Source organism: Halichoeres trimaculatus, unplaced genomic scaffold, assembly GCF_033239565.1.
Source record: "Halichoeres trimaculatus isolate MK-OKI-2021-1 unplaced genomic scaffold, fHalTri1.1 fHalTri1_scaffold_8, whole genome shotgun sequence".
NCBI classification, from domain to species: Eukaryota; Metazoa; Chordata; class Actinopteri; order Labriformes; family Labridae; genus Halichoeres; species Halichoeres trimaculatus.
The window spans coordinates 30246357-30266919 of NW_027437186.1; the positions used below are offsets into that span (position 1 = coordinate 30246357).

A 20563-nucleotide genomic window follows, 5' to 3' on the forward strand; every position below is an offset into this window, starting at 1 on the left:
GGTAATCTGGATTTGGTAATCTTGAAAACTGTGTATCGGGATCAGCATAATACAATCTAATGTTGCTTTGAAAAACTGGTACAAAACTGAGACGGATTACCTGATCCTGGATAGTGAGAAATAGGATTTCCAAATCCGGATCATTTTGATACACATTAAATTCCATGAACTACTGGCCCTATGAGATCTTCACTGGACTTGCAAAAATGATGAGGTCATCAGATGAGGATCTCCTAAATGGTTCATTACCTGCCATAGGGGAAGGTCCAAACATCTAAGATTCACCTGTAACAGTGCCCCCAACAAGCCTGCCAATCAGGAGGGTGGAGGTTAGCCTTCAAGAGACAGCAGCCAATATTTATTTTTCAAAACAGATGCTTAAATAAGAGTTTTCCTAAACACTAATGTGAGAAAATAGGATTTTTTTCTGAGCTGTTAATCATGTTAAGCTACTATGGGGACACGAGAGCAACCCAATAAAGATGAAAATAAAGCAAAGTACCCCCTCTTTAAAGGCTACCAAAAGATATGATTATACAAAACCATGTAAGTTATTCAATGCCAAGTTTTCTTCTTCCAAATATCAAGGAACTGATCTGATTGATGTGATTTTTGGAACATCAAATCAACTTAGTCAACAACAACGATGAGAGGGGAGACTGAACTCTTCACCCACCCGCTGGACCCCTTCCCCTCTTGTCTTGTCAAAGCTTGCATGTCTTAAATTCCTCTGGCACTCTTCCCTCTCCTCTCAAACTTCCTGGCATCACACACATCCTCAGGAAGTCTGGCCTGTACACTGAAAAACCCTTCTTCAACATCCCATATCTGTCCAAAACATTACGTCATGGCTCTCCCGTTCCAATTATATGAAACATTTCAATCCAGTTTCCGTCCACCCCAGAAACCGCTCTGCTTGAACTCACAAATGGGCTCCTGTTTTCCTCTGCCTCTGGCTCATCCACTGTCCTCCCTCTCCTCGACCTCAGCTCAGCTTTTGACACCACTGATCATCTCAAAAAATTTCCATCAATATTTGCAAATCCAATACACATGGTGTCCCCCAAGGATCAGTGTTTGGACCCCTCCTGTTCATCTACTATATTGATACTGCATGATTGTATGAACATCAACTTGATCCTTTCTATTATGAGAACTGTTCTTGGAGACTAATGATTGATTTTCTCCTCTCCAGGGCCTTGCAGGGGCACCAGGACTTCCAGGCATAACAGGCCGCACAGGAGCGCCGGTAAAAAGTTTTTCATTGCTTCTGATTCCACACAAAAACTTCTCTTCTACTTGTAATGAAACACCTTTTAATGTTTAAAGGTCGAATTATTTCAACATATCAGAAGTTTATTACAACTTGTAAGAAAGAGATTGGGTTGTGAGGATGCTGATTTGTTTCCAGGGGATTATGGGAAGACCTGGGCCAATGGGACCTGTGGGAGGAAAAGGAGAAAAGGTAGGAAGATACAACTTTTGTACATTTTATCTGTATGCTTTTAGAAGATACTTAAACTTTGTCTGTGAAGTTTTCCTACAGCTATGGTTAGTTAAAAGCCTTTGGTTAAAATTCTAGTCTATAACAGAGTATAAATATCCATTTATTATTTTTTACATTAGTTTTTTTATTTAAGGTTTAAAATATCAATACCATGCCAATTTTTGTTTAACGTTTCTTAAATATATTCATTTTGTTTGTGTTTGGCAGGGAAATGAAGGATCTCCAGGTAGACCAGGGCTTCCAGGGCCTCCGGTAAGGTTCACCCACTTCAGTGAAAGTCAGATGTGAAAGTTCCACAATTTAAAATGAGACTATTAGCACCAAAATCTGTAATTTCTGAATGCTATTTCTTAGCATCTGTGGTTAAGTGAACTAGAAATTCATTTTCAGCATATACACAAAAGTATTTATTCTACCTTTTTTCAGTTTAATAATTTACAAAAAGTTCTTCAAAAGAATTCTAAATGAGTTCAACCCCTTTTAATGATGTTTAATGTTTTGATCTGGGCTTTGTTTGACTTTATAACCTGCTTTTTTATTTTGTCGCCTTTATAAAGCACTTTATGATCCGGATTTCAAAAAGGGCTGTAACTATAAATAAATACATTCCCGCTTTGCATCTTGGGAAATTTTTTCTTGAGCAAAGAAAAGTAGTGTTGTGTTATAAAGAAGATGTGCCCTCCAAAAGAAATGCAGGAAATATAGATATTATTAAAATATTGTCTGCTGGTGCGTTTCTACAGCTGCAAATATGAAACACAGCGGTATAACATTTTGGCTTTCATTCATAGCGTGACACCAGGACAGAAGCTGCAGTGAGAGTAAAGAACAACAAACGATGAAACATTTAAGCTTTACTTTTTTATGCTTCCATCAGCACTTTCCAAGGATGTTCCTTTTCCGTGATCAGATTCAGGTTAGACCATCGCTGCACTTACCAGCCTCTCAGTATTTATAGTAACAACTAAAGCAGAACTGACAAACAAGTACAAATGTGATGAAATTGTGGCAACCTGCTCACTGGCATTGAATCATGTCTCCCTCCTCTAAAAGGCCAGTGAGTAAGCACTTCCAAAGGCAAATCTATAATTCATCACTTGTCCCCTTGAACCTGATGTGCCCCCACCCCCCACACCCTGGTCTCATAAACTGCAGTCTAGGAGGACAGGAGATGGCTCAGTGGCCTGAAAAGGGCAGAAGCATCCGCGTGCTTCCAAATGAGAACCTTGACTCCCTCTACATTTACAATCGCAGCTCTCCACCAATCTGTCCTGGGAAAAGCATTCTTTTATGTTGTAATACTACCAAAGAAGATGAGAGTACCTCATTCACATACACCAATCTCTTTAATCAGTTCTCTCTTTTGTATTTCTGAGATGCTCTGTTTTTTTTTTTTTTTGAGTTACTGCTGGCTCAAGGATTATTAAGTCTACTGTTCTCTGTTTTTCCTCCCTCTCACTCTCTTTGTGTAATCACCAAATGAGCTATTGATCCCTCTCATGTAGCTTTTAAAGGCTTAACAGTGTATAACTGCTGCAGACCTACTGTACTGTTTTCTGTACAGACTCACAGAGGAGAGGAGAGTCTGATGTACTCTTCTCTGTGTTTTAGGGCGTTCCCTACGTGGAGGGCAACGGGATGAGCAGTCTGTACAAGCTGCAGGTAAAGACTTCTCTCCCTCTGTCTCTCTGAAGTCTTTGGGATCAGTTAAATGTGTTGTTTACCACCTGCAGAGGTATCGGCAGGAAAGAGCCTCTGCTTGTTTAAATGTGTCTAAATATGTGTCTTTTCAGAGCGGTGGAGCTATTTTAGGACCACCTGGAGCTCCCGGTGCTCCGGTAAGCAGAATCATTGTTATGCCTGAAGCAAATCCTTTACAGTGTGCTGAGGAGGAAAACTAGCACACAGACGTGTTGATACTGTAAGAACTGCAGATCCTGGGAGAGCAGAATTGCAAATAACCTGACCAGCCCTCCAGTGTTATCTGGGCTTCAGAGCTCCTATCACAGTCAATCATGTTCACGGGAGCTGCTGGTTGGTCTGGCCAGGAGGCTTCCTGACTTTTAACAGGTGTCTCCAACCTGCCTCAGGACACCAAACATCATTGATATGCAAAATGAACTCTGGAGTCCACTTGCTCTGCTCGCTGCAAACCGAAGTGACCCGATTTGCTTATCAGGCTCTCTTCCAGTGGTCCTCCTTATCAGACAGTTTGTTATCTGGTCCCGGGAGACTCTCACAGAGCTCACAGGGATCCATCCACCACAGCTGACTCTAAAGGTGGTGACATGAAATAGACACTTAAAAATCCCTGGTGCACAATACACATGAAGTACATTTAAATCTCAAGGAGGCTTCTCGGTGTGCTGCATCGATCATCGGCTAACAGCTCCACCGGAGCAATCGATAAAAGAGCATCTTCATCAATGTAAGAGGGAGAGCAGCCCACTGTACCAATTATCAGCTGTTGGCTCGGAAGGAAAGACAGTTCAAGGCATGTTCAATAATCATGCATGGACAGTGTTTTTAAAGCCACTGGAAACTTCATCCAAAGCAAGTTCTTACTCACAGAATAACATAGTTTTTAACTTCTCAATCAAATTTCGGCCACTACTCTTAATGATGAGTTTAAAATCATTTCAGGTGTACATCTTTTGATCAAGTCACTGCGAAAGTCACATTTCAACCATTTTGCTGATTAAACTTTGAATGGATTATACATCAAATCCTCCTTCTTTCTGCTTTGTTTTGTGGTCCAAATCATAAAGCATGTTGCACTATTAATATTCCAAGAAAAGACCATCATGTATTTTATTGTCTGGAGCTGGAAAAAGCTGCAACTGGCTGCAACAAGCTCTGTCATCCTGACAGTTTGGATCTGTCAACTTTTGTGGACAAAAACTGCACCGTTGACTGCTTACTTTGAAAACCGAAGTGGAAACAAGTGCTTGACATATTTGTGGCAACAAAAACTAAACCTGAGACTAAATGTGAGCCACATTCCCCTGACAAGTCCAGAATATTTCTTATCTAAAGATGTAAAAAGAGAAAAATGTTGCCTGATTTACCAATTCAACAAAAAGCTATTAAAGGTATAAGAAAAATGTACTTGTACAGTTTCTTGTATTGGGATGTTAATCTTGTTTCAAGAAATTTAATGTTAAGATTTATTACTCTACATTGGTAGATTTTTGTCTGAATTCAGCCAGCATTTTTGTTCTTCAACATCTTGGAAAAAATACATTTTTCTGGACATGTCAGGTGACAGTTTTTTCTAATGTTGTACTTATTTTTAAGTCTTCTTTTACATAAAAGTCTTAAAATTTAATACGAGCCAAATATTCTTGGCCAGGCCAATTTTCAAAATATTAAAAGCCCCCAAAATATCCAAATTAACTAAAAAGAATCTGTTACTGGGGGAAAAACGTTTGTCAACCTATTTGTGATTAGATATGATTTTTGCAACATGTTTTGTGAACTGGCTTTTAAAACAACGCAGATAACAGGAAGTTGAATTAAAGCTCTTGGTTTTATTAGCAGCTTTGATCCATTGCACTGATGTTGTTATTTTCAACAACCTTTCTGTGGTTCACTGTGTTAAAGATCTATTTGTGTCAACTGTTGTTGAATATCGATTTAGAAAAGTTGTTTCAGTCCCAGCTTCCTCAACTCATAGAGCCATCTGTGTGTATGTTCAATGTGTTTGCTAACTTCTAATTAAAGCCCCTGACACAGTACAATCCTGCAACAATGTCATAGCCAAACACAACATCACTTTGTCTCCATATTAACACATTGAGACACAGAGACACGCACACACACAGCATTGATGTCACTCCCCCAGGCTTTACACGTTGCAGTCAAGGCGTACGAGGGGCGTAGATATCCAACATTGACGTATCAGTCTGTAAATAGCTGATGATATTGATAGCAATAAGTTTATACTCTACGTTAATGTGTGAAGTTACTGGATTTCAAGGCTGGGCGTCTGCTTCCTCCTCCAAGCCTTACTCAGAAACTTAAGTATACGGCTCATTGTTGCTCTTCTCTTTATTGTCCCCGTGCCCAATTGCCTCGCAGCTGAGCTTTGAAGACGTCAATTAAAATGTGATCGGCAACGCCCACACACTCTGGGAATTTGGCTCACCAGCAAAACAAGATTTTTTATTCCTCAACTCTTATATGTGCAGAGTTTATTTTCACTCAGATGTTTGTGGATGCCTAAAGAGACTGTCAGCTTAGATATTATACATCCACTTTCACCATTTCAAGCCAGATTTCCAGGGGCTTTAAAGCATGTAGGAATATAAGATCTGTCTGAAACTCGCACAGTAGAAGGATGACAGAAATACAGACAGATATAGCAAGGAGAGCAAAGCCATCATGATTTTCAATACCAATAACAGAGAGGTGCTTCTTGTCATTTTGGACTATTGTTAAGATTTGTAAGGTAGCACTTGTCACATTCAAGGGAGTAATTTGTCCTTCTTTCTCTCCACACAGGGTCCCAAAGGAGACGACGGACCTTCAGTGAGTTGAAGCATTTCATTTTGGATTGTACTGTTATGAAATATTTGTCTATTTCTGCGTGCTGCCCAGAAACTAGAAGAGAAAATAGAAAAGCAAAGCTGCAAGTTGCTTTCTATCATTGTCTCTGTGGTTTCTCTACAACAAAAGTCAATACAGCCTCAAGCCGAAGCACTTAACCACTCTCAGTAGAACCCCAACACAGAAAGAAAAAAAAATGATCACGTCTCCTGCAAATGTGAAAGCGTTGTACCATATTGTCTTGCCAGTGGGAACCTATGAACTCACTCTGCTCCTCAAAATGCCATGACACCGCCTGCGTCCCGAGGCCTGAAAACAATCCGACACATCTGCCGTCAACGTGAACGCTTTATTCTCACTGGGCCAATTGCATTTTTTATTGTTTTGTGGCACAGTGATTTTTCACCAGGATGTTAATTTGACATTTTAATAAATAGTGAGAGCGGCTCCAGTGCTGTGCTGGAATTGCCCCAATCCGTCTCACAGCTGATCCTCCGGCTGGCCCCTCTCTCCCCTTGCCCGCGCTCGCTTATTCATGACAATCTACATGTGTGACAATTACCTGCACAATCCGTCTATGTCAGAGCGAGGTGCCTTCCTGTTCAGTGATGGTGTTTTTTCATGGCAGCTTGAACAAGATGAGGTAGAAAGAGGCCATCACTTGCTCCAGCTCTGGGAATGAGGATCTATTTTTAGTGCCAAAAGCAGGTCTGATCATGATTTCCAAATGTGTGTGTGACAGCGTGTGTCATAGAGCATTTAATATTCATACACTCAGACTCAAGTGTCTTTGAAGCATGATCATATTGACACATGAAGCACTACAGAGAAGAAAAGTTTAAAATGTTGGCTCCTGAATTTGATTTACTCACCTTCTCTCAGCTTTGATCTATATTTGTTTGTTTACGTGCTGGTTTTACAGACGGCTTTAAAATGATACCTTTTACCTTCTGCTTTAGATTTAAGACTTAGACAAAAATAGCATCACTTTTGAAAGCAAAATAACAGAATAAACAAACCTTTGTGTGTGTTTTTCTCTTACAGGGTGATCCAGGGGCCATGGGATTACCCGGGCTTGAAGGTCTACCCGGTGCCAAGGTAAGCAAGTGTTGCATCACAGCAAAGCATCACATCTACTCTGACCTCCCTGGATTACAAACAGACAGATGGTGATTCCTCTTTTTCACATTTACATGTTTTCTTGGTTTATTGTTTATAAGATTAAAACACAGTCTTCAGCCAAAAGCAGAGTTTGAATACAACAATAACAAAAACATCCTGCATCCATAGGAAGGATTTAGAGAAGGACTTAATCACAGAATATGATAATGTGAGAAATGAAAAACCCTCAGGTCTTGAAATAAGAAAGCAGACTCGCTGTCCTCCTCTCAGGACATTTTATCACACTGGCATTATAGAAGTCTGCATTGGTTATCAAACTTTATTATCGCAGTGGAAAACAATATTATTTGTTTCAGGAATGAGATGTAGAGCTGACTAACTTAACTTTTTGACTGGATTCGCTGACCCATGCAGGAGGAACATTCACACCCACAACTTTGCAAAAACTAAAATGTAAGCAAATGTTATGTCTCATTCCTTGCAAAAAGTGTCTCGTTAGGCTTTAAAAAACCACATTCACCTGGGAAGACCAGAAAAATGGCCTAAAAAGCCCTAAAAAGTAGCTTGAACTAGATTATTAAATATCACGCACACAGTTTATCACCATATGGCAGCGGCCCATTCAAATCATGTCAGCTTAATTCTTCAGTGACTTTTGAATTTATGGACTGATTCCTCTTTTACAAACTTGTCTTATTCAATATGCATCCTTATTTCCTTACATGTAAGCACCAAAAAAAAAATAAAACAAATGCAACATTGGAAGCAGACGTAGTTGGTTTTTACTGAAAGTCCCTTCCTTAAAAAAAATCATCTTAGCACCTGTGAGCATCTCCACTCTCTGCTGTGAGCCAGAATGAAGTACATTTCTCAGCTCACAACCAAGCTTCCTCCCTACAGTGAGTGAAGAAGAAGAGCACCTTGTCTAGAAATAATACCCATGTTGTCATGATCATTGAAAAGTTTGAATGTGACATCCTGCATCAGAAGTGTGACAGAGTAACCACAAACTCCCAGCGGATGATGGTACACTGCAAAAACGTATCTTTTCAGTAGAAAAAAATATTATGAGTCTTAATATGAGCCACATTCTCCCAACAAGTACAGAAAATTATGTCTCATTTTTTTCAGGATTGTAAAAGATAATTATGCCTTAAGGCAACTTTTTTTTCTCTTAAAATATCTTGAAATAAGAATTTTTTTCTAGACTTGTCAAGTGAATATGGCTCATGTTGAGAATAATGGACCATATTTTAGTAAAAAAACAAGACACGTAAACTTGCTAGATCTCAGTTTTTTCAGTGCTGTAAGCCTAAACACATATAAATGTCCCTGTTTAAAGAGTCTGTGCCATAGACGGGGGAACACTGTCAGAAAAGTTGAGTTTGTAAGCTTCCCTTTCCTGAATTTAATTTCATTGTTTTCTCTTTGGAAATGACCTTATTTACATTTTCCTGGACTTGTCAGGTGAATGTGGCTCATATTAAGTCTGTTATAGTTTTTTTTTACTAGAAATAAGACATAAACGCTTGGTTAGATTAAGATTTTGCTGTGCTGTAATATTAAACATATATAAAGGTTCCTCTTGCAAGAATCTCCAACCAAATTAGTTGGCTTTATATCTTTTAAACCTACGTTTTTCCTTAGCGAAAATTCAGTTTCTGGTCTTGTCAGATGAATTTGGATTAAATAAGCCTAAAAAGAATTTTTTTTCCAACACTGTGTGTGAGTGTATGTCTCATTTTTAGTCAAAATTGTGCCATTAGACAGAATATGAGCCAGTCAAAAAACGTATTTAAAGATATTTAAAGCAAAAACTTATTACTAAATTACCTAAAAAATCATTTGATAGGATAAGAACAATTTGCTCATCATACTTTTTTGTTAATAAGAACAATTTTGTGATACAGGAAACTGAACTAGTACATATATATCACTACATTGGATGGTTATTACCAAAAACTCAGGCGCCATTTCTTTCATTCTTTTACCAAAAAGAAGACAAAAAACATGCTTGCATTTAAATTTTTGAATTGTAAAAGTTTGACTCTGACTAAGAAAAAATTGGCTCTTGGTTTGATGATTGTAAATTTGATGGAAGTTTTTTTATGGGGAGACTTTATTGTACCTCAAATAAACCAGAAATAAGTACCTTTTTTTGCAGTTCAGTTTTGGTGCATTGAACTCTATGTGTGTGCATCGTGACTTTAGCCGAGATCTCCTTGTCTCATTCATACACATTTAGAGGATGCACAAGAACCAAGGTTTTGTCAGTCAGGCCCTGAGTGCTGAAAACAGGATTTTACAGTTCAGAGAAACCAGTTTGCTATTCTTTCTGATCTTGTTGTTTTGCTTTGTGTTTCTCATTCTCCAAAAGAAAATTCAGGTCGAAGTTTCAATATTAAGTCAGCAGTTTCATGCAACAGTTAGCTAATTGCCTCCTGTTGCTATTTGACACATTTTCCTCAAAAATTGGGCCTCACAAGTGACTTTTTCACAGCTACCTGTTTTTAAATATGGGGAAAAGTTCCCAGAAATTGACTGTTTTTGGAATACTTAAATATTTATACTGTGTGTGCGCTCATGCGTTAAAAGGTGGAACTTTTCAGTTTCTGTGACACCCAGGATAATTTATCCTTAAGGGAAATACTGTCAGGGATGTGACATATGCAAAGTATTTGCCGTTAAAACATGAAGAAAACGTAAGTTTATATGGAAGTTGTTTATCATCCTGATTTTTCTGAGAAGGAACAGTGAGGGGCCTGGAATGTTCTTTACACCCAGGTTTAGGTAGCTTCATATGTTGCTATCTGTGTGTTCACTGGAATGACAGTGATGTATGTGTCCATGTTTTTAATATGTACGTCGTTTCTGACATGTCTGCGATGTTTCCCTCAGGGTGATATTGGTCTGCCCGGTCCACCTGGGCCACCAGGTCCTACGGTAAGTGAGATTTTTTTCTTTCCATTAATTTTCTCTCCTCCCCGATCAATCATCTGTCTTATTAAAGTCTGCTGCCAGCATCAAGTCGATGATGTTTCATAAAGATCTCTGAAAAGCAGCTTTACAAACAGAAGTCCCACAGCGCTGCTTTCATAAAGAACCTGGATTTGAACCCATGCTCCTCTCTGTTGATTTGCTGTGCAGCTATAGTAAGCTGGCTGCTGTGTTATAAACAGGAGGCTGCAGAAGGTGCAGTAGATATGACTCCATTGAGGACCTGTCAAACACGCTCTGTTCTCTCCCTGTGTTTATGATTGACAGGGGAAGCCCGGCGCTCGTGGAGAGCTCGGGATCCCAGGAGAGCCGGTGAGCAGCAGCCTCTAACTCTCTTTGAGCTGTCAATCCACGTGTCATTCCTTTGTCACTGTCGACTGACACATCGGCTGTCTCTGTTCTCTGACAGGGTGAGAGGGGACCGCTTGGAGAGACAGGATTCCCTGGGCCCGAGGGACCCCAGGGTGTTGCTGTAAGAATGCTACATACTCACCTGTATATAATCACGTCTACATGTTGCACCTCTCAGTAATGTCCATGCTGGAGAAACATCTCAAAACACACACTGCTCTTTTTCATTCGCGTGTTTATTCATAGACCCTTTACACGTTTGTAGGAAAATAAAGGAAGATGATTCATGGACAGTATGTACGAAGTATGATAGCGCTCGCTTGTCCTGTTGATGATTACATTCCTCTATGTAATTACCATCAGAGATGGTTTCTGTAATTTTCCCTGTAAGTGCACAATGGAACAGTGTTCGCACAGCAATCAGGATCATTATCCCTCGGTTGAGATATCTCATTAACTGTGGAGATTACTAGGAGTGCAACAGTGCTGATCCAATCGAAGGTGGAGCTGATACGAAATGTCTTTGTTTGTGCTGCACTTCTTGAGCAGGGGCGACCAGGAAAGGATGGAACTCCAGGGTACAAGGTGAGTGGTGCGAACACGCCGCAAATCCCCTTATAGAGGAAAGTGCTTTACATCAGCCGAGCTGCAGAAAGATGGCACAGCAGATTTTTATCCCCTCCCTCCAGCTACAGCGTCCTGAGTGCATTAAGCCTATTTGCATATTTGAGATTTTAACGATAAAACTAAATGAAATCCTGCAGATTTAAGGCTTTGTTGACTTTTAGTCTTTCCTCCCTAATTATACAGTTAATGCTCTCTGGCTATGATAAAATGTTTGTAATAGAGGGCAGTAGACATTTACATTAAATATGCATTTTCCCGCCTGATGAACCTGTCTCAGAATGAGCACAAACACTGCACCAAAGCTTGCTTTTAGGTGACTGATCAAATACATTAAACACCATTCTCTTCACACACATTTGGCTCACAGCATGCAGAGCAGATCTGCCACATTATACAGTCTAATACCAGATCGCTGTGACAGGAGCATTACTGTTTTGCTCTCTGATTTACAAAATTTGGGTTGCCTAACACCTTAATGACAGCCCCTACAGTTTACTCTTTTATTAATATTATTAGTTAATATTCATCCACTAGAATTTCAGCATTGCATTCAGCCTTTCTACATTTCTATTCTTGTGTTTTCTGCCTTCACGTCTGGATTTTTAGTGGGGCAACAGTGCCATCTAGCAGGAGACTCTACTCCGTCTCCCAGACTCCTCACACGCAGCTTTGAGGTTTAATATAATGCTCAGGGAAGCACATTTCAGTGGCCAAGATGATAGATTTAAGCCTCCCATCAGGCGTTGGGGAATACAGAGTGCCTCAGATTAAAGCAGGCAGGGGAGAAAGGCATCACAAAGAGATGCCCGTTTTAAAACCACATCATGCCAGATTGTCTTTTGCATGGCTCCTGTAATCCAGCGGGAAATTGATACAAAGATGCTCCCAGAGGAATTGCTGCGTGCACAGTAAAAGGAAGCAATGAGGAGTGACAGGGAGGGATTGGAAGGCACAAAATGTTGTGACATGAAGCAGGAGACAGGTATTTTCTCTCCCAGCTCCTCCGCACAGACAGAGACAGCTGCTGGGAAGGCAGGAGTTTTCTTAGGCGAAGGCAGGAGTGATGCAGAGAAGCCGTGACATTGCAGAAGGTGAAACACTATTCAGGGACGTATTATGCAACCAATACACCTGAGCTGAGTGAGAATCAATCAATGCACAGTCATCTGAAAAGTGGACATTTCTCAAAGTCAAGTAATTCAGGAAAAGCTGGCTCCTATGTTGTTTCTCTTAAGGCAATGGGGCAGAAAGTTCTGCACGTACTCTCAGAACTTTCACTCACAGAATTCACACTTGAAGCTGGTAGATTGAAAGCACGGTGTAAGAAGAGCTTTACAATACTAGAATAAATGGGAGCAAGAGACAAAACAGTGGGAGGTAACAGGCTGTTCATCAGCTGATCAAAAGTTGAAATCCATGGCCTTAAAAAGTCAAAATCTGTGCAAAAATCTGTTTGTTTTTTTATAACCTCCTGAGGCAAAAAGGCTTTTTGTCTTTGAGTGTGGAAGGATTGATGAGCTGCACAGTTAACGCCATCCCTGCCAAGGTTGGGTGCAGTAAGACAGTCTTTTTAGACTTCTTAAAAGATCCTGAGGGCTTGGGACTAAAAATTCAAGTGCTGGGTTAAAAAAGTAATCTGTAATGGCCTTCAATTCTCAATCCTGCTGGCTTAAGCCCAGTGACCATAGGACAGTATCTGAGAGAGAAGAGCTCTGAGAGCAAAACAGGTTTCCTCGCACAGCACAAACTGGACTTTGCAAGAGAGCAACATGAGACACTGAAAGGTGAAGTAAAGTTTTATTAGTCCTGATGGCTTCCAATGATACTGGCATGACAAGGAGATCCCACTGAAAGTGTTTCCTGAAACAGTGGAGGAGGCTCCATCATCATCTGAGGTTTCCTTTGGTGGAACAATAGAGCTACATGTTGCGCAGGGGCATCAAACGGCGGCCGGCTCTGCAGCGGGCCTCCCTTATCTGTGTGGTAATGACTTGGTCCTGCATGTTCCCCTGATCTAGATCCAGTTGTGAACATTTGGGGATTAATGGAAAGGGAGGTTTACAAAAAAAATGCCAGTTCAAGACGGTCGATGCCCAACATGAATCCTTCTTTCACTACATGGAGCAATGTTCCCTCTAGAAACATTTGCACCGAGCATGCCGGAAATGTTTTTTTGTCGATTAACAAGAACGGTGGAGCTCTTCACTACTGTGTCCTTTTCTTGCACTTTTATTCCTGTTTTGCTTGTTTTTTTAGCTGAGATCATTACCCCAATAGATTACCCACTCTCTTTTTTTGTCTCTTGCTCCTGAGTCTAATTTTTGCATTTTGAAGCTCCACTTACAAACTGCTTATAATCCACAAGTCCCAAATGAGAAATCCTCTAATTTCCCCTGGACTCAAGATTGTGTTCAGTGGTGTATCTTTGAGCAAAATGAGGATTCAAATTACAGAAATCTGTTCTTTTGGTTGTCTTTTTCTTACACTTATCTAAATCTCCAACCTTTCTTTTTGTATTCACAAGTATTTTCTGCCTTTATTTCTCAGGGAGCTACAGGTAGAACAGGCGACAGAGGATCCAAAGGAGAGCGCGTGAGTAACCTCATCTGAGCTGTTTTTTACTGACTGTAATGCACAGAAAAAGGCTTTTGATGAATGGTAATGAAAGTCTTCACTTCAGTACAAATATGACTAATCCCCATGAGCACACAAGCACCAGATAAAGGCATTTAACACTCGCTGCAGTTTCCCATTGTGTTCTCTAGAAAAAATTAAAGCGCTCTGTCACACTTCTGCTGTAATCTGTTGCAAATAGAGGATGCAAAATGAGGCTTTTAGTGTAATAGTTGCTAACAGAACCACAAGACAGGTGACTGACTGGACACATTAGCAGAAATAGCTCAGGATGCCCAGTGTGTTAAGTAAGAGCGAGGAAGGAGAGGAGGCAGGAAATAGAGAAATAAGCTTTTGTTTCTTCTTCACCGCAGGGTGATCCAGGAATTCCTGGTGAAAGAGGCGTTCAAGGCGAGAGAGGTCGTGCTGGAGATCCCGGCCCTATCGGACCAGTTGGACCAGAAGGCCAAAAAGGTGATCCTGGCCCTCCAGGTCTGCTGGGGAGTTCAAACCTCTTGGTAAGTTAGCAAAGAAAACCTCAATCAGACCATTTTTCCTCACTAAGCTTGTGTAACTAGTTCAGTCTTCTGCGTGGAAACTGGTGCAGCTTCAGATTTCTGCATGAAACATCAAACAAGGCTTTGCAAGGGAGGTTGCTGAGCTCTTTCTGCTCTGCGCTTCCTACTCCTCATCCAGGAGCAGCAGAAGGTCAGAGGGGGAGATAGAGATGGAGACAGAGGGAAAGACAGATATGTGGGTGTGCCTGGAGCTGTGCAGAGCAGTGAAAACACCTCCGTGTGTCACAGGCGTTGTACAAATACTGTACGTAGTCACCACGGTTATATAACATCCACAGCAGAGATGAAAACCTAGGTTGAATGCAAAAATTCAAGGCTACTCCTGTTTGCTGTTGTTCCTGTCGAGGCCCTGGAGAGCTGTACCACTGTTTGTGAGAAAGGCTGAGAAGGCAGACACAAAGTATACGCTCCTCTTAAACATATGATTTTGTTTCCTACATCCAGAGATGCTGTGACAGGCTCCAGTCCTCCTCCAAAGTACAGAGCGTTTTGTTATAGAATTGGACCAGGAAGTCTCCTTACAGAGTCAGAGCATCTCATTTAATATTCACAGACCGGATTCATTTTGTTTCTGTCTCTGTTGAAGGCACAGATGTTGTATTAAAATGCAACGTGGGATTTCAAAATGTAGACTTCTTGCTGTAATCTCTTCTCTCTACTCAGTTTTTCAGCGCAGATGGTTCCCATAAAACTGTTGTGTGGATCTTTGAGTCTAAATAAATGTCAGGCACTTGTTTGATTCCAGTGCTGAGATAACTACTGTATCTCCTCTGTGAGCGTTGTTCAGGAGATGAGAGATGGCAAACGGTTGTGTCTTAATTGATTTCTTTGTTTCTGGAGTTTCAGTGAAGTTTGTCTTCTTGATCACACACAGGGGGATCCAAGCTTCATGGAGGAGCTCAAAATGATTATCAGAAGAGAAGTTGTGAGAGTCTTTGAAGGTACAGTTTGCTCTGAATGGAATAAACATGACTCTCTTCCTGTGTGTGTTGTAAACACTCATTTGTATTTACACCTCTTGCAGAGAGGCTGTCAAGCAGCGCCATGCCACAGAAGACACCCGCAGGTATTTTAGCGCCACAAATCCAAGGCCCTCCAGGACCTCCTGGCCAAAACGGGTTACCAGGTCCTCCAGGAGAGCCCGGACCTCCTGGTTCTCAAGGTAGGACTCTACAGAACCGAACTGCTGGCTGTTCACACCACCTGAGAAAAATAACTACACCTTAATCAGAAATAACACCTTTAACCTTTCATTGCTTAAACAGATTAGATAATTAACCACTTTTAGTCTGAGATTATTATGAAGATATACCTGACCAGACATAGGGACGGATGAACAAGAATTGCATGACTTTTCTCTCCATTAAATCTATGCAAATGAGACGAAAAGATACTGTCCAAATCACAAAGCATACCCAAAATGTTAAAGAGGAAGCACAAGTCTTTCCCTTTCTTTTAAACATGAACATTAAGTAACAATGCTGGATGTTTAGGCTTAACATGTAGGTTGTCAAACCTGTACATATTCATGTGTTCTAGAAATCTCTTAATCTGTCTGAAAACTGATCAAAACTGGTCTAAAAAGACTACGAGACTTTCACAAGCTTCTCATGAGATCTTCACAAGATCTTCAAGAGACTTGTTGAAGATTTTACAATCTGTAACTGTAATATTTCACAAAAAATACTATATTATCACTCCACACAATTCAGCTGTCATGTTCAGTAAACTTGTTCATGACACGTTGGTGGGGTGCTTAAGATGCTATGAGGAGGATCTGTTTTAATTTGACTTCCTCACCACCTTCTGGCCTGGAGTCCCCGCACACTGTGGTAAATTACTTTTAGTGAGGTGTGTGTTTGTTTTGGAATTAAATGGAGATCAGATCAAAACAAATTTTCTTTGTTCAAGACAACTTTTTACTGTATAAATGCTGAGGTAAGAGACTTAGCACAGTTACAGCAATATAGTTTAAAATGTGAGATCACGCAGACGTTGTAGTAACCAACTACATGTAGAAACATCCGCAGCCAGGTGCTCCGACGTATCTGTAGGCTAACTTGACAATAAGTATACACTGTCAGTTTGTGCGCAGTTTGGTAGCTGTCTATATTTAGCCCAGCTGACACCCTGGCGCTCTAAAAAAAGTCTGTAATATGTAATGTAACTAAATCCTTGGGTTGGCTTTGTCCTGCCAGTCATCTACCAATCAGAGCTAATGTAACCTAACTCTTCATTTTATTGATAGACTCTCAAGTTTGAACAGACCACTGCAGAATAACTGCTGCATATGGGTTGGACTGGACATTAGCACACACAGTTTAGCCCTTTTAGCTTTTAGGTCGGGCTGTATCACTCCCCACGTTTAGTTTTTTTCTGCTCTTGACTTGGACTTAACTCGACTCGGACATACCGTAAATCAATCCGGTCTTGCTCAACCCTATCGGGAAGCTGAAAAGTAGCATCTTGAAATAAGCTGTAACTTGTAATATTGGTGCTGATAATCTCATTTTGAAGTGTGGATTACAATCAGGCATATATCTAGAAGAGACACTTAATTAAGGTCATTGAGAAACTCCTCACAACCCCTTTAAGATCTGCTCTTAGTACCACCTCCCAAAGAGCTGGCCAATCAGGAGTCCATGCAGCAGGGAGTCTTAAAGAGACAGCAGCCAAAATGTCAGACTGAGGATAAAATAAGGGATTTCTAAAACACCAGTGAGAGAAAAATAGGGATTCTCAGCTTTAAATCATGTACAGCTATTAAGGGAGCACCAAAGAGACAGAATAAAGATGTAAGACATATATGCAAATGAGTCTTATGTGCACAGGGCAGCCATGTGCAGCAGACAGTTGAGAGCAAGTCAAGAAAAAAACATTAGTCCGGTGTGCTTTGTGATTTAGGCCTTGAGAGCGAGCAGGTAGCGGGGGCATAAGATGTGCAATTCTTGTTGCCATTAGCAGCCATAATCTGATTTTAGTAAATTCCTCATGTACTGTATTTGAAGGAAGCAGCTTTTATTTTCTTCATAGAAACAGCCAGAGTTTAAACTGATCTGCAGAGTGAACAGCCTTCAAAGTTTCTGCATGCACTGAGGTGAACTGAAACACTGCAGGTTGGCTGGATTGCAGGGGAAGAGTGCTTTAATGTAGCTTGACATGTGCACTTTGTAGGGATTCATGGGTATTTTTCTCTTGCTTACACCCATATATCAATGCAGACTGAGGGGCAGAAGGCAGAGGAAAGGCCAGGAGTGTCGTGCACAGCGGCTCTCTGGGAAATATGAAGACAAACGAAGAATTGGCTGTGAAAAAGAGAAAGTAATATCAATGTGGACAGGAAAGAGCCCCAGTATTGATACCTCACTCCAGGACAGAAAGCCTCTAAAGTACAAAAAGGAGCATAGTCAGGAAAAGAGAGTGGACATTCTTTATCAGAGTGGGACTGACTGCTCATACTACACTAATGGTTTGCTGGTCAGGCTTTTTACCTCAGACTTGCTTAGATTTGTTTTCAGTCTGCAGCAGAACTAGAAGAGGAGGAGTGTTATCTGCCTTCTTCTTTGAGCTTTGTATCTACCTCACATTATTCAAGACCATTTAACCCACTGCTATAATATAAAATGCTGCTTCCTCTCATGAATAATGGAGTTAATAGGCAACCACCTGCCTATAAATACTCGTGCTGTGTTAATGCCATTTGCATTACACTTTGTTTTGCTTGTTGTATTTTTTTATGCTTGAAAAGAGTGTTTTATAGTTGATTCTTAATGCAGCTTTGCAATAAATATTTATTGAACACACAGAGGAAAGTTATTTCCCTTGATAAATCAAAAAGCTCAACAACTTCTTAATTTTTTTCTATGTTGACTTCTGCCTCCACTCGGCTGGGGAGAGAGTTTGGGGTAATATTTCCTCATTATTTCTCGTCATCCTCTGCTGGAGACCGTGCTCCTCTGGAATATCCAATTTGACTTCTTCTCCAATATGCCAAGATGAATTGTTTATGGAGAAAAATAACCGTTCTTTTTTTTTTTTTTTTTTGTCTCTCATGGTTTGGTGAAAGTCTCAAGTTGTATGAGAGCACCCAAAAGGACGCATACTGGAAAGCGATTGTTATTTTTTTGTCCTCTTTTGTTGTAATCCAGTGCTCATTTATCATTATGTTCATCTTTTTACTTTTGAGATTATAATGAAAATACTCACAGATGTAAGTCATGTTCTACATTGTGTTGTTTTAACCTGCATTTTTAATTCTAGTGCATTCTGTACCTTTATTAATTCTGACTGAAACAAAGTGTCTCCACATTTGTAAGGCTGCTGCTTTGTGCTGTACTCTGTTAAACTGTCAGTAAACCTCTCACAGTAATTGTTCTTTGATAGAGCAGCTGGTCAAAGAAAGGTGTGTTTGTTTCTTTTCTAAGCCACAGCATGCACAAATAGATATTGCTTTTCATTTACTGCTGTACAACAGGTGCAAGGCTGCAGTGGAATCAATCAGAGCATGAGAGAAAAACTCTGAGGCTGGTTTATTTTTTATTAACATATTTGTCCATTAGTGCCCCAAGAAACTATTTCTTTTCAACCTACTGCAGGCACAATACGGCATTCTTTTGATTTATCAGAGTGCATCAATCCACGTGCCACCAAAGCTCTCTGCACTGTTTGCTATTCAGTATTTTGTGCTTAAGGTACAGTGCTCTTTTCTGCGTGACACGTCTCCTCCCTGAATGAATGCCCCGGGCTCTGTGAGTGCTGAAAGAAGTCTCATTATTGCAGCAATGTGTGGATAGCCCGTCTCCTTTTTCAGCCTCAGTTTTAGAGCATTCATGCACCTTTTTTTCCCCCTTCCTGAGATTTTTACTGACATGTAAGCGTTGAAGCGTTTCCCCTTTGGGCCAGGCGGTGCAATGCTTGATTCTCCTGTCAATGTTTCTGATGCACTCCATGCAACCGCTGGTCCTGAGACTCCATTACTTTAAGTGCCTCATGGGGAAATATTTTCACAGAGCCTCAGACTCTTACTTGGTATGCTGCCATTTCTTTTTTTAAAGATTGTCAGGCTGTGCATGGAGTGAGAGACAGCCTTTGAATACGATGTTTGGACACACACTTGTGAGATCGTTGCACATGCTTTGGTTTTGTTTCACTCATCAGATGAAGCATGCTCTGCCTGCTTTTCATTTGACTGGCATGCAGCAGTCGATCACCTCTTTTCAAAGAGTGGACCAAACACTTACAAGAGATAATGTCGTTGTCTTTGTCTCATCTCTGAGTTCTGTGATTGTTTTCTGCGTCTGATGCATCTGATTGTTTTCTCTGAATGAGCAAACCTTTGATCAGACCTCGTGTTCCCACTCTCTGACTTCCATTAGTCGCCCAGATATCTGACCCCTGATTGAACAAACACCTCTTTACTCGGTTTTGATGTCTTCAAAGAAACATGCTCGTGGCCTCATTGTTGACAGAAAGCTGTACAAGCCCGCTTCGCCTCCTTCCTGGAACACTAACGCACAGATGGCTTGTTTGATGGTTTTTTATTTTGACAGGATGTCGGCATGTACTTTTATTATTCAAAGGTTTGGGATCATAACCGAGATCCAGAGTAGTCTGTTTCCAAGTCAACTACAAAAGCTGCTCTTCTCAAATACGTGCAGACGTGATGCTTGACTTTGCGGTGCTTTAATATCTTCACAGATAAAAAGGTTGTATCCTTATGTTGTGGCACTAATCTCACTAACTGTTCTGCACACACAGCGTGAAATGACTTGAATCCCTGCAGATTCATTCTTAACCACAGTGATGTGTCTGTCCTCAGGATACAGAGGTCAGAAGGGAGAAAGAGGACAGCTTGGTCTGGGCTTACCAGGAGATCCAGGACCCATGGGGCCACCAGGTAAGATTTTAGAGTTCCTACACATCATTTAATGTGAAATCAAACAGAGGGCTGAGCTGTCGGATGAACATTTCTAAGTTTTGTAGCCTAAACTTAGCTTGGAATGATTGATATAAATAGACGTGTGTCATCAGTACAGACTTATGAAATCAAACCTCAACTGTCACTCAGGTGTATCTTGATTCCAGATGATACGTGGTCAGTTTTCTGCAGCATGCTTCAGTTGCATGCTGTGTAAACATCAGCAAACTCTGTTCCTGACAATAGAAATTTTTTTCCATTGGGGGGAAATAAAGGCAAAATATGTCAGGATTCCTTGGGTGG

The 20563-nt window shown here is 40.7% G+C and overlaps 1 protein-coding gene across 1 annotated transcript in view; it reads left to right on the top strand.

Annotated features, from left to right (window-relative positions):
• The window catches only part of LOC141795517 (uncharacterized), a 161148-nt gene that overhangs the window by 133499 nt on the left and 7086 nt on the right, over nucleotides 1–20563 (top strand). Inside the window, exons 35-50 of the mRNA XM_074676421.1 lie at nucleotides 1196–1249; nucleotides 1412–1465; nucleotides 1715–1759; nucleotides 3119–3169; nucleotides 3301–3345; nucleotides 6011–6037; nucleotides 7100–7153; nucleotides 10076–10120; nucleotides 10442–10486; nucleotides 10584–10646; nucleotides 11075–11110; nucleotides 13700–13744; nucleotides 14140–14283; nucleotides 15218–15284; nucleotides 15368–15505; nucleotides 20162–20239. Coding sequence (XP_074532522.1) covers nucleotides 1196–1249; nucleotides 1412–1465; nucleotides 1715–1759; nucleotides 3119–3169; nucleotides 3301–3345; nucleotides 6011–6037; nucleotides 7100–7153; nucleotides 10076–10120; nucleotides 10442–10486; nucleotides 10584–10646; nucleotides 11075–11110; nucleotides 13700–13744; nucleotides 14140–14283; nucleotides 15218–15284; nucleotides 15368–15505; nucleotides 20162–20239 — 991 coding nt within the window. The remainder of the gene's footprint in view (nucleotides 1–1195; nucleotides 1250–1411; nucleotides 1466–1714; nucleotides 1760–3118; nucleotides 3170–3300; nucleotides 3346–6010; nucleotides 6038–7099; nucleotides 7154–10075; nucleotides 10121–10441; nucleotides 10487–10583; nucleotides 10647–11074; nucleotides 11111–13699; nucleotides 13745–14139; nucleotides 14284–15217; nucleotides 15285–15367; nucleotides 15506–20161; nucleotides 20240–20563) is intronic.